This window comes from Thamnophis elegans, chromosome 7 (genome assembly GCF_009769535.1).
Source record: "Thamnophis elegans isolate rThaEle1 chromosome 7, rThaEle1.pri, whole genome shotgun sequence".
NCBI classification, from domain to species: domain Eukaryota; kingdom Metazoa; phylum Chordata; class Lepidosauria; order Squamata; family Colubridae; genus Thamnophis; species Thamnophis elegans.
The window spans coordinates 13,041,132-13,054,552 of NC_045547.1; the positions used below are offsets into that span (position 1 = coordinate 13,041,132).

At 43.4% G+C, this 13,421-nt stretch overlaps 1 protein-coding gene across 1 annotated transcript in view; it reads left to right on the forward strand.

Moving 5' to 3' along the window:
• Positions 1–815: 815 nt before the first annotated feature.
• The window catches only part of LOC116511229 (solute carrier family 15 member 5-like), a 31,916-nt gene continuing 19,310 nt past the window's right edge, over positions 816–13,421 (forward strand). The window contains 6 exon segments of the mRNA XM_032221100.1: positions 816–835; positions 1,022–1,191; positions 5,597–5,689; positions 5,692–5,816; positions 6,565–6,751; positions 11,791–11,979. Of these exon segments, the coding sequence (XP_032076991.1) occupies positions 816–835; positions 1,022–1,191; positions 5,597–5,689; positions 5,692–5,816; positions 6,565–6,751; positions 11,791–11,979 (784 nt within the window).

The window sequence follows — 13,421 nt, forward strand, 5'->3', positions numbered from 1 at the left end:
CCACCACCACATACACATGCGTGCACAACACCCCCACACTCCCATCACATGCGCGCCACACTGTTCATCTCCAAACTGAGCTTGGTACTTCCTCTGTGAAAACAGCCTCCCCCAGCTCCCCGGAGGCCCTCTGGAAGCCAGAAACAGATTGTTTCTGAATTCCCCGTAGGCCCATTGGGCCTGTTTTTTGCCCTCCATAGACTCCAGAGGCTTTCCTGAAGCCTAGGGAGGGTGAAAAAGGCCTCCCCCAGCCCAAGTACCTGGGTACTTGAGAGACCGCCTGCTGCCAATTACCTCCCATAGACTTGTTAGATTGCACAGGGTCGGCCTCCTCCGGGTTCCGTCTACCAGCCAATGCCATCTGGCTACCACCCGGGGAGGGCCTTCTCTGTAGCAGCCCCGGCCCTTTGGAATGAACTCCCCGCGGAGATTCGACCCTCATCTCTCTCCAGGCCTTCTGGAAAGCCATCAAAACCTGGCTGTGCCGGCAGGCCTGGGGTTGATGAGTTCCCCTCCCCTCTCGACTTGTATGGCTGTATGACTCTTGTGTATTTTAATTACGTGTATTGTGTTTGTGTCCCCTTTTCCCCTTCTGAGTTGTTCGCCACCCTGAGTCCCTCCCGGAGAAGGGCGGCATACAAATAAACTAAATCTAATCTAATCTAATCTTTGGAAGGCCAAAAATCAGCTGGCCAGCTCACGTACCGGCAGATATGGCTCCGCGTGCCATGAGGTTCGCCATGAGGGCTCTATACAATCCCCCCTCCCAGTTTCCCACAGTATAATATGTGGCAAGCTTGAGGCCCACTGTAAAGATGACTTCCAAGCTTGTTAAGTAAATCTGGCTTCCCCATTGATCACAAAAGTGGATCACGTGATCCCGGGATCCCGCAGAGCATCGGCTTGGGTTTATCGTATTCAGAATTGCACTGCGGTTTCCATTTTTGAAAGGAACCAGCTACTTCTCACACATTTTTCATTTGTCTCTGAAAATAATGATTGTTGCCATTTCCTCTTACAGGTTTTATTGGTTGGTCAGTCTCAGTTCAGCCATTGTCTTCATCAGCATTTCATACATCCAGCAGTCGGTGGCTCAAAATCTGGGTTTTCTTATTCCGTTCGTTTCCGTCTTGATGGGACTGATCACAATTCACATGGCACGTAGTGAAATGATTTATCAGCCCCCCAGAGGTAAGCAGTTACATGATATGCATCATTAAATCATGCAATGCATGCAATGCAATGCAATGCAATACAATACAATACAATACAATACAATACAATACAATACAACAATACAATACAATACAATACAATCAATACAATACAATACATAGCTCTCTTCAGCCCCCAGGACTGGCCCGTGTTCCTCCCCAACCTCCCCAAGGCCACTTGGAATATTGCATTCAGTTTTGGTTGCCAAGATGCAAAGTTGACACTCTAGAAAGAGTGCAGAGAAGAGCAACAAAGATGATTAGGGGATTGGAGGCCAAAACATATGAAGAATGGTTGCAGGAACTGGGTATGTCTAGTTTAATAAAAAGAAGGACTAGGGAAGACATGATAGCAGTGTTCCAATATCTCAGGGGCTACCACAAAGAAGAGGGAGTGAAGCTATTCTCCAAGGCTCCTGAAGGCAGGACAAGAAGCAATGGGTGGAAACTAATCAAGGAAAGTAGCAATTTAGAACTGAGGAGAAATTTCCTGACAGTTAGAAGAATTAATAAGTGGAACCACTTGCCTCCAGAAGTTGTGAACACTGGAAGTTTTTAAGAAGATGTTGGATAACCATTTGTCTGAAATGGTATGGGGTTTCCTGTCTTGAAGGGGGTTGGGCTAGATGACCTCCAAGGTCCCTTCCAACTCTGTTATTCTATTCTATTCCTCATTGTCCAATTCTGCTGCCAGCTCTGCTAGCGGGCCATAACAAGCTACTCCCATTTCTAAATAGCTGAATTTAAAACCTTGTTTTAGCTGCTTCCAATCAGATGACTTGGCTAGAATTCTCTCTCAAGACAATAATTCAAGTCCATAAGTGACCTTAAAGAAATTGCCAAGTTCTATTTTAAAGACCTTTCTCTCTCTCCTCTCTCTCCTCTCTCTCTCTCTCTCCTCCCTCCCCCTCCCTCCCTCTCTCTCTCTTTTTCATATGTGAGCCCAGCATATCTCAAGGAAAGCAAAGTCTTTGTTCAGCTATAATTTTGACAATTGGCAGTTGACCAAAGATTGAGGTAGGGTTGGGGAGAATCATCTAGAGCGCCATATAGCCTTTTAAACGACTGTAATATAGCATAGATTAACTCAAGGTCAGAGGAGAACATGGGAGCCAAGATTTAAAGGGGAAAAGTTACAAAGGTAGGAAAGGAATATTGCTTATAAAACATACTTTAGTCAATTCCTACAGTTTTGTTCCAGCATTCCAGTATATATTAAGGTGCACTTTTGGAGATACACATAGTCATGTCCTTGTTACAGACGGTCCTTGACTTATGACCCCTTAGGAGACTTTCCCCCAAGCTATTTTTGAACAGAACAACAGAATTGAAAGGGACCTTGTAGGTCATCTAGTCCCACCCCCCCGCCCAAGCAGGAGACCCTATACCATTTCTGACAGATGGCAGTCCAGTCTCCTTTTGAAAGCTTCCAGTGATGAAGCTCCCAAAACTTCTGAAGGCAAGCTGTTCCATTGATTGATTGATTGATGACCGGAATTCAAAGTTTCAATGGCTGCTGTCCAACCTGTGGTCATGTGATCACACTTTGGGCATTCAGCAACCCCTCACTTATGGCCTGTGATCACATGACTCTGATTCCCGACGAATCACTGCATTTACTTCTGGTTTCCAGTTAAAAAATGCCCATTATGGACAATGGTGAATCATGGTGACTCACTTAATGATGGCTGAATATCTGTTGAGATTCTCAGTCATCCAGCCATGGTTGTCCCAAAAGTGCTTTTTTCGGGGGGCAACTGGGCTTTCTTCTTTCTTTCTTTCTTTCTTTTTCTTTCTTTTCTTTCTTTCTTTCTTTCTTTCTTTCTTCTTTCTCTTTCTTTCTTTCTTTCTTTCTTTCTTTTCTTTCTTCTTCCTTCTTCCTCCTTCCTTCCTTCCTTCTTCTTCTTCCTTCCTTCTTTCTTTCTTCTTCTTTCTTTCTTTTCTTTCTTTTCTTTCTTTCTTTCTTTGCGAAGGAAGCTTCTTCAGGATAAATCTTCCATTCCCCACTATCGTCTCAGAGCTGAAGAAGCTTCTTGGATGAGATAAAGCGAAACGTCTTCAAATAGAAAAGAAGAAAGTCCAGTTGCCTCCTGAAAAAGCACCATGGGGAGGTTAATGATGGCTGCAAAAATGGTATAAAATCGGATGAACCCACATGATAACCTGCCTAATAAGTCAGGGGAAGCCATCAAATTTTGTCATTCTCAAGCAAACACACCCAAGAAGTGTGGAGGGGAATACAAACATTCAACAATTTTCATTCTGTTTTTGAAAATTAGTGTTGGATTCCACTTGTGAAGGCCAGGTAGAGTTGGATATGGCTACCATAATCCCTACAGGTGTTACAGTACCAGAGGTGGGTTCCAGGGGTGGGTTTCTCGCCCCGTTCCAACCGGTTGGGTTGGAACGGGGCCGGCGGCGTCCTCGTGCACGCGCGCAGTGCACGCATGCGTACTAGTGTCTGTGCGATGCTCCAGCTGCTCCTGGAGGATCGTGCAGGCGCTGTATGCGTCCTGCGCATGTGTGGAAGCGCAGAACTCATCAAAACTGGGGAAGGAGCGCGGGCAGGCGGGTGGGCCCTTCGCCGTTCCCGGAAGTTACTTACTTCCGGGTTCGCCAACCAACCGGTTCGCAGGGACCGCCGCGAACCGGTTGAAACCCACCCCTGGTGGGTTCCTACCAGTTCGCACCTATTCGGTAGAACCGGTTCGTCAAATCTACTGAACTGGTTAGAAGAGGTTCCACCAGTGGACCCGGAAAGCAGGCCACACCTACAGAAGAGGTTCCAAAATTTTTGAAACCCACCACTGTACAGTACTGACACTTCGCTTGAGGGTGTGGCTCTCAACCTTCAGGGATGAAGTATTACTGTCAAAGTAAGAACAACAATTATAAAGTCGCAGATCATGGATACAGTTAATACCAGCACTTACTGAATTTTTCTGTGCTGAAGTTCAGTCTATATAAACAACTCCTGTTGGCACTAACAGTGGCCCTTACTCCATAGTACAGTGATGCGTGCTGAAAGCGAGCGTGCACCCATAGTGCAATGGGCGCACAACCACCCCCTATGCACCCCCACCCCCTGCGCATGTGTGCATGACCTCCCCTGCTCTCCCCCGCATGTGCACGCAAGCAACCTGCCCAGTTTTGGGCCTAGTAGGCCTCCCTGCAGCCTCCTGGGAGCAAAAACGGGGCCGTGGGGGGAGAGGGGCACACCGCACCCCCTGCGCTCCGTTTTGGGCCTAGTAGGCATCCCTGCAGCCTTCTGGGAACAAAAACGGGCCATGGCGGTGCTGCTGCTTCTCTTCCTCCATCTTCCTGAGTCTTTACATCTTTACAAGGCTCAGGACCCTTGACACAGCGACCCGAAAATCAGCTGGCTGTCGGGTAGCGTGCATGCATGCGTGGTGAAGCTGAGCTGGGGTGCTGGTTCGTGTGCCTGGAGAGAGGGTTCTGCGTGCCACAGGTTCGCCATGACAGCTGTAGTACATTTAGTAAAATGCAGGTTTTCTGCCCCATGACTTTAATCCTTTGAATTGTTAAATTGGATTTTGTGCAAAGAGAGATTTACAATACAATACAAATACAAATAATACAAATACAATACAAATACAATACAATTACAATACCAGAGTTGGAAGGGACCTTGGAGGTCTTCTAGTCCAACCCACTGCTTAGGCAGGAAACCCCATACCTTTCCAGACAAATGGCTATCCAACATTTTCTTAAAGACTTCCAATGTTGGGGCATTCACAACTTCTGGAGGCAATTTCTGTTCCGCTGATTAATTGTTCTAACTATCAGGAAATTTCTCCTCAGTTCTAAGTTGCTTCTCTCCTTGATTAGTTTCCACCCATTGCTTCTTGTTCTACCCTCAGGTGCCTTGGAGAATAGTTTGACTCCCTCTTCTTTGGCAACCCCGGAGATATTGGAAGACTGCTATCCTGTCCCCCTAGTCCTTCTTTTCATTAAACTAGACATACCCAGTTCCTGCAACCGTTCTTCATATGTTTTAGCCTCCAGTCCCCTAATCCTCTTTGTTGCTCTTCTCTGCACTCTTTCTAGAGTCTCCACATCCTTTTTTACATCGTGGTGACCAGAACTGAATGCAGTATTCCAAGTGTATCCTTACCAAGGCATTATAAAGTGGTATTAACACTTCATGTGATCTTGATTCTATCCCTCTGTTTATGTAGCCTAGATCTGTGTGGGCTTTTTTGGCAGCTTTCTAGGCCACTAGAGCCACAAACCCTGACCTAGTTTCTTTACCAGTTGAAATCAGCCAAAACTTCCAGAGGAGAATGCCGACTGCTATAGCAGCAGATTCAGTCTTGTAAAATCTGTGTTGTAGATTATTAACTCCCCTGTCTTGTCCTTAGGTAGCTGCCTGTTGACCGTCTGTGGCATAATCATCAATGCACTGAAGGTGTGTTGCGTACAATGCCGCTATTTCAGTGGGAACGTGGCCAACTGGCGGACCACGCCAAGGAAAACTATGGAGGCCACTACACCGAAACACAAGTGGAAAACACAAAATTGCTCATCCGTCTCTTTCCTTTATTTGCCTTCCAGGTCCTTTATAGATCGTGTGTTATGCAGGTGAGTTAATTTCTGTATTTTTCGGAGTATAAGATGCACCGGAATATAAGACCCACTAAGGTTTTGAAGAGGCAAATTAAAAAAAAAAGTTTTTGCACTCTGCAAACCTCCCCCAAATGGCCCGTTTTTCGTGAAAAAGGCCTGTTCCCCCCCCCCCCAAGGCATGAATAGCCTTTAGGGGGCTTGCAGAGTTCCTTTGGGGGGGGGTAAAAACAAGCAAAAAGCAGTCCATTTTTGTGAAAACAGACCCATTTTTTTGCAAAAAAAAGGGGGGGGAGGGCATGGATAGTCTTTAGGAAGCATATAGAGTGTTCCTGGGGGCTGGGGGGGGGTAAAATTGAGCATAAAATGGCCCATTCTTTTCTCATTTCTGCCCTCCCCAGCCCCCAGGAGCTCTCTAAAAGCCTCCTAAAGGCTCTACACGGCCATTTTGGTGAAGGGGCAGAGTTTCAGGAGGCAAAAAATGCTGTATTCAGTGTATATGACACCCCAGATTTTCAGTCTCTTTTTTGTGGGAAAAAGGGGCGTCTTATACTCCAAAAAATACGTTATGCTTTTGTTTCAAATTCGATTCCGTTTGGTTCAGATGCACACTCTTGTCTCTTTAATTTTAGCATGCAACACATATCCCTTCAAAAATGGAGGTAAACAACAAACAGAAATAAAACCCCTTTATTTTGTTTCTTTTCCATGAGTGGAAGGAAGTTGGATCACCAACCAGACTAAAGCATTTCTCTTTGCTATTCAGATCCCATCTGGATATAATATACAGGCAATGAATTCCAATCTGAATTTGAATGGATTCCTTTTGCCGATCGCTGCCATGAATTTAATAAGCATCTTGCCATTTTTAATTCTGGCGCCCCTTCTGGAGTGTGTCAATGCTTGTTTAATGAACGCCAAAACAAGTGGATGGTATCCAATGATCTGTATTGGTGAGTACTATGGTGCAAATTATTGCCGGTAGTCCTCGATTTACGGCCACAATCAAGCCAGAAATTACTGTTACTAAGCAAGACAGTTGTTAAGTGAGTTTTGCCCCATTTACAATCTTTCTTGCCACAATGTTTAAGTGAATCTGGTTTCTTCATTGACTTTGCTTATCAGAGGGCCACAAAATGTGATCACATGACCCTGGGACAATGCAATTGTCATATATATATATATATATATATATATATATATATATATTATATATATTATATATATATATTATATATATATATATATACTGTGTGTGTGTGAGAGAGAGAGGGGGGGGGGGGAAATATCACTCATTCATCACGAAATCTCCAGAATTGTAAAGCCTACAAACTTGAAAATTGGCACAAATTTTGTAGCTGTGCATCATTAGGGGAGCTTCATTTAAATAGCTTCTGGTAGTTAAACAATGTATATATCGCATTAAGAAAGTATTACGGTGTTTTTATTTATTGAGCATTTCATTTGGTCAACTTTTTCAAAGCGCTCGTGGCCATTTCTTAAGTAGCCTATGGTGTGCAGAAATATCGCTTCACTTTATACTATTGTTTGCAAATTCAGAATAGAATAACCCACGTAACAAGGTGCCCTTTTTATGGCCCAAAGCCAGCAATAAAACATTCAGAAGTTAATTACAATCTCATAAATCAAATCAGGGTCTTATGTGAAACCAATTGAATATGAAGTCCCAAACCCAGAGTTCTCCTTCCACACATGCATAACATTACCATCAAAACTCATAGGAGAAATCTTTTGACTGAGCAGGGATCCCAGACTGGATAGAGATGGTAAAAGGTCAGAAATCAAATCTGCAATGCCCTGGCAGATGCAAAATTAAAACAAGGTACTTCAGCATCTGTCCACGTAGGTGACAGCACCTTGAAAGCTAAAGGAAATTGGCTAAGAAGGATCAGATCTGGTTAAGCTTTTGAGAAGCAACCATTAGGAATCCCAGAGGTGCTTTTTCCAGAGCCAACTGGACTTTGTTTTCCCTTGAAGATGTTTCGCTTCTCATCCAAGAAGCTCAGAACTGAAGAAGCCAGCCACATGACCACAGAGACGTCTTCGGATAGTGCTGGCTCTTCGGCTTTGAAACGGAGATGAGCACCGCCCCCTAGAGTCGGGAACAGCTAGCACTATGTGCGAGGGGAACCTTTACCTTTACCTTATTCATCTCCAAAAAAGATGAATACTCCAAAGCAGTATTCATCTCCAAAGCCAAAGAACCGGCGTTGTCTGGAGATATTTTGACAGTCATGTGGCTGGCATGACATCACGGTACAGCACAGAGCGTACGGCAGAACACGGAAGGCTTCTACCTTCCTGCATGCTTATATGCAGTACATATTCATCTTCTTGCATTGGCATACTTTCCAACTGCTAGGTTGGCAGGAGATGGGACAGGTAATGGTAGCTCACTCTGTCCCATGTCTTGTATTGCCAAGCTATTTGGTGATCTAAGACTCAGCGTCTTTACCACTGAGACACAGCATCCAATGGTGGGTGCCGGATCCCATCGCAACCGGTATGCTGCGACGGGGCCGGGCGTCCACCATGTGCATCCACCACTTGCGCATCACCACCCTGCGATGCTCCAGCTGCTTGGTGGAGTGTCACGCAGGCGCCATACCCTGCGTTCGCATGTGCCAATGGCCCGGTTGGGTCAAATACAGGTAAGGAACGCAGGTGGGTGGGTGGGCCCTCCAAAGCACCGTGCCAGAACAGTACCGGCAGGCACTGGTACGCCCATACCAGGGTGTACCGGCTGTAACCCACCACTGACAACGTCCCTCTGAAAACAAATGCAAAACAGGCATTAAACTGTTCAGCTTTTTCCATCACCATGTTGCTATCTTCTCCAACCATCAGCCCTAACCTGTGTTTGGTATTCATTGCAAGACTCAGTCCTGATTTTCTCCATTCAGATTTGGGCTATTTCTTGAAATCCTGCTTTTGGGATATGCCCCTCTTCGCTCATTCCCAGCTGCGGTATTGGCTACTTGTAAAGTAGAACAGCAGCTCCCAATTTCTGCTTTGGAGATGACTTCCTGTTTGATTGAACTGGACCTTTGGAGTGCTCACCCTGCTTGAGCTGCCTCCCATCCTGCAGTGCATCTTAGTTAGAAATCAACATTTCCCGTATCCCATCCCTCCGTTTAATTTGGCAAGCACGTAGCATGTGGCACAGCTAGTGCCGAAAAGACAGGAAATATTAATCTGACTAGAATTAGCCTAATTAAGTTTGTTGTTAAGCTTTGCGCAAAGTAGAAGCACATGAAACAGCAGGTGGCAATTACTCAGGATTTAAAATAAAATAATGTCTCAGCTGAGCTGCAGAAAAAGATTTGGATAATGATGCTGACAATTCTTTCAGTTACATGTTGGCCTAGAGCAGGGGTGTCAAACTCAATTTCATTGAGGGCTGCATCAAGGCTGTGGTTGACCTAAGGGGGGGCGGGGGCATGGTCGACTGGGTAGGCATGGTTGACTGGCTGGGTGTGGCTGGGAGCAGATTCGATGGTTGCAGAGGAACATGGGCCAGTCCTGGAGTCTGGGGAAGGCTCAGACGAGGGCTCTGCATCAGAGGCAGAGAGGGGACCAAGCCCATCTGGTAGTATTGCTGACTCTGGAGTCTGATATCGGTGAGGAAGAAGAACAGCGGGAGCCTGTTCCCGTGTGCGCATGTGCAGAGCTGCCAGACGGTAAAACAATTAAGAAAACAGGGTCGACTTGGGAGTAAGGCTTGGAGATGACTGGCCCCTCCCATAAGACATAAAAGAGAAGCGAACAGGACATGAGCTTTTGCAGGAAGCAATTAGTTCATCTGGTCGGTTGAAGCTTTGAAAAGTTCTGTTTCAATCTGTGCTAAGTTTGGCCTTGCTCTGCATTTGGCAATTAGGTCTCTGGCAGCGTTCCCAGGGAGACAAGGTGGGTGTTTATCAACATTCCCCTGAAAGACTGTGGCAACTCGAGCAGACATCTGTCGGAATCTTCACAGACTGTTTGTGAAGCCTTGCAGACTGATAATAATTTACAGCTGTATAAATAAAAGAAGATTTTTGGGACTAAGATTGTGATTGATGCTTTATCCGAAAGTCTAGGTCAGAACAGAAGCGATGCTGGCTGGCCCCTTACATTTTCCAGGGCAGCCCCGCGGGCAAGATCCAACCACATTGCGGGCCAGATCTGGCCCTCGAGCCTTGAGTTTGACACCCCTGGCTTATGGCACTGCAAACGTTTGAAAGATTTAGTGTTTCACTAAAGAGAAACACTAAAGAGAAACACTCTTCACAGAAGAGATATCGGATGTCCAGATTCTTCTTTCTCTGGTCTCATTGGTAGGGTACATGGAGTGATTTATAAGTGTGCATGAATGAGATGCTGCAGGCTGGTGTTTCTCAAATAGCAATGCTGGCTGGGGAATTCTGGGAGTTGAAGTCCACGGATATTGTCAAGATTGACAATATACCTCAACGTACAGCCAGATTTGAGTCCCAGACTGTTGCTAAATGACACATTTGTTCAGTGAGTTATGCCCCATTTTACGACTTTTCTTGCCACGGTTGTTAAGTGGATCACCGCAATTGTTAAGTTAGTCACACGGTTGTTAAGGGAGTCTGGCTCTCCCGTTGCATGTGCTTGTCAGAAGGTCACAAAAGGGGGTCACATGAAAAAAACCCAGGACATTGCAATCGTCACTAATATGAATCAGCTGCCAAGCGTCTGAATTTGATCACATGACCACGGAGATGCCACAACAGTTGTACCTGTGAAAAAAAATGGTCCTCAATCACTTTTGTGAGTGTCATCAAAACTTCAATTGGTCTCTAAATGAACTTTTGTAAGTTGAGAACTACCAGTACAAATGGCAGAATGTACATTCCTTTTTTAAAAGGATGAGTGCATGGCTAAAAGCAGAGATGGTCCTGGAATGGCTGCTGTCTGAATGAAATAGAAACATCCGTGGAAACCTGTCTATGTTGAAACCCACATGTGTGTAGCGAAGTGCAAAACACCTGTTCCTGTTAGTCTACCCTGGATGTGCTACTTGGAAAATAATTCATGGTTGTAACTTTTATTCTAGAGGCCTAAAATAATGCATTGCACTAGCCTAAAATGATATTTTAATTCATAATCTTAACATATAATGGGTGGAGCTAAAATAATTGGAGTGAGAGGGATGGGAAAGGGCTGGAAAAGGCAGGGACGATAGACGTCAAAAATCAAGAGAGAGAAGATGAGTTTGCGGGATCCAATCTGGGTCAATCACTGGGAGCTTCGTCCAAGCTTTTGAACTCGTGCTGGAGCCCATTCTCAACATCTCTGTCAACTTCTCATTCTGATGAATGGGAAGTTCCTTCCCAGCACAAGTTTGAAAGCTCAGAAGACTAAACCAGTGACCAAATCAGATTGAATCTGGCAACATTATCCTGAGACACGTTTATTTGCCTTCTCATTCATAAGCAGAGGTAGTATTCACCCAGTTCAGACCAGTTCACCCCAAAATCGTGGGTGGCCATCCCCCCACCCCCAAGTTCTATGTCATCCTACTTAGGCATGTTTTGAGGCCGGGAGCATGCATGGAAGGGGCAGGCGCGAACGTGCACGGCGAACCGGTAGTAACAAAATGTGAAACTCACCGGTGTCATAAGATGAGTTTGTTGGCAGATAATCTCATAAGTTGGCAACTTGGCCCTTTTATGACTTGTGGACTTCAACTCCCAGAATTCCTGAGCTCACCCCTGAGTTCTAGAAGAAGAGTCTTCGAAACCTGTAAATGCAATGGTGATTTAAAAACTTGAGGTCTAGAAAACCAGGCCTCTCTCTTTTCCCCATGAAAGTTTTGGGGAAATTTTGGAATTTTTAAAAGGGTTAGGGTTAGGGTTAGGGTTAGGGTCAGTTTACACGGAGCATGGCACGCACAATTTTTATTACACTTTACAAAGTATATATTTCTATCCAAAATTAATTGTTCTTTGTGTTTGACGCTCAGTTGTAGGTAACACCTCTGCAACTCTTTCCATGGCGGTTGCTGGTTTCTTTGAGCTACGTCGGAAGCATTTCCCTCTGGTTGAACAGACTCTTTTCGGAAAAGCTCTCCTTGTTTCTTCCATGCCGTGTCTCCATCTGGCTCCACAATACCTCTTGCTTGGCGTAGCAGAAACTCTGGTGACACCTACCTGTAAGAGCCCTTTTTTTTCTGTTCCATTTCTTCATCTTCAAATCGACTGATTTAAACTCAGAATGACACTCTGTTTTGACCAGGGATGGTTGAGGGATTCTTTTACTGTTCTCCTCACCCTGGTGTAGAAAGTTAGCGCCCACCTGTCTCCTAAAAAAATGAAATATTTTGAGAAATATTAAAAAGGCAGAATATTATATTTCTCTGGATGATAAAAGAATAGAATAGAATTAAAACAGAAACAATGGAATGGAACGGAACGGAACGGAACGAACAGAACAGAACAGAACAGAATAGAATAGAAGAATAGAGAAGAATAGAGAAGGAAGTGGAATGGAATAGAAATAGAAACAAATAATGGAATGGAATGGAATAGAATAGAATAGAATAGAATTAAAACAGAAACAAATAATGGAATGGAATGGAATAGATTAGAATAGAATTAATACAGAAACAATGGAATGGAATGGAATATAATAGAATAGAATAGAATAGTATAGTATAGAATAGAATTAAAACACAAACAATGGAATGGAATGGAATAGATTAGAATAGAATTAATACAGAAACAATGGAATGGAATGGAATAGAATAGAATAGAATTAAAACAGAAACAAATAATGGAATGGAATGGAATAGATTAGAATAGAATTAATACAGAAACAATGGAATGGAATGGAATAGTATAGAATAGAATAGAATTAAAACAGAAACAAATAATGGAATGGAATGGAATAGATTAGAATAGAATTAATACAGAAACAATGGAATGGAATGGAATGGAATAGAATAGAATAGAATTAAAACAGAAACAAATAATGGAATGGAATAGATTAGAATAGAATTAATACAGAAACAATGGAATGGAATGGAATGGAATGGAATAGAATAGAATAGTATAGTATAGAATAGAATTAAAACAGAAACAAATAATGGAATGGAATGGAATAGATTAGAATAGAATTAATACAGAAACAATGGAATGGAATGGAATGGAATAGAATAGAATAGAATAGAATAGAATAGAATAGAATTAAAACAGAAACAAATAATGGAATGGAATGGAATAGATTAGAATAGAATTAATACAGAAACAATGGAATGGAATGGAATAGAATAGAATAGGAATAGTATAGAATAGAATTAAAACAGAAACAAATAATGGAATGGAATGGAATGGAATGGAATAGATTAGAATACAATTAATACAGAAACAATGGAATGGAATAGAATAGAATAGAATAGTATAGAATAGAATTAAAACAGAAACAAATAATGGAATGGAATGGAATGGAATAGATTAGAATAGAATTAATACAGAAACAATGGAATGGAACGGAATGGAATGGAATAGAATAGAATAGAATTAAAACAGAAACAAATAATGGAATGGAATGGAATAGATTAGAATAGAATTAATACAGAAACAATGGAATGGAATG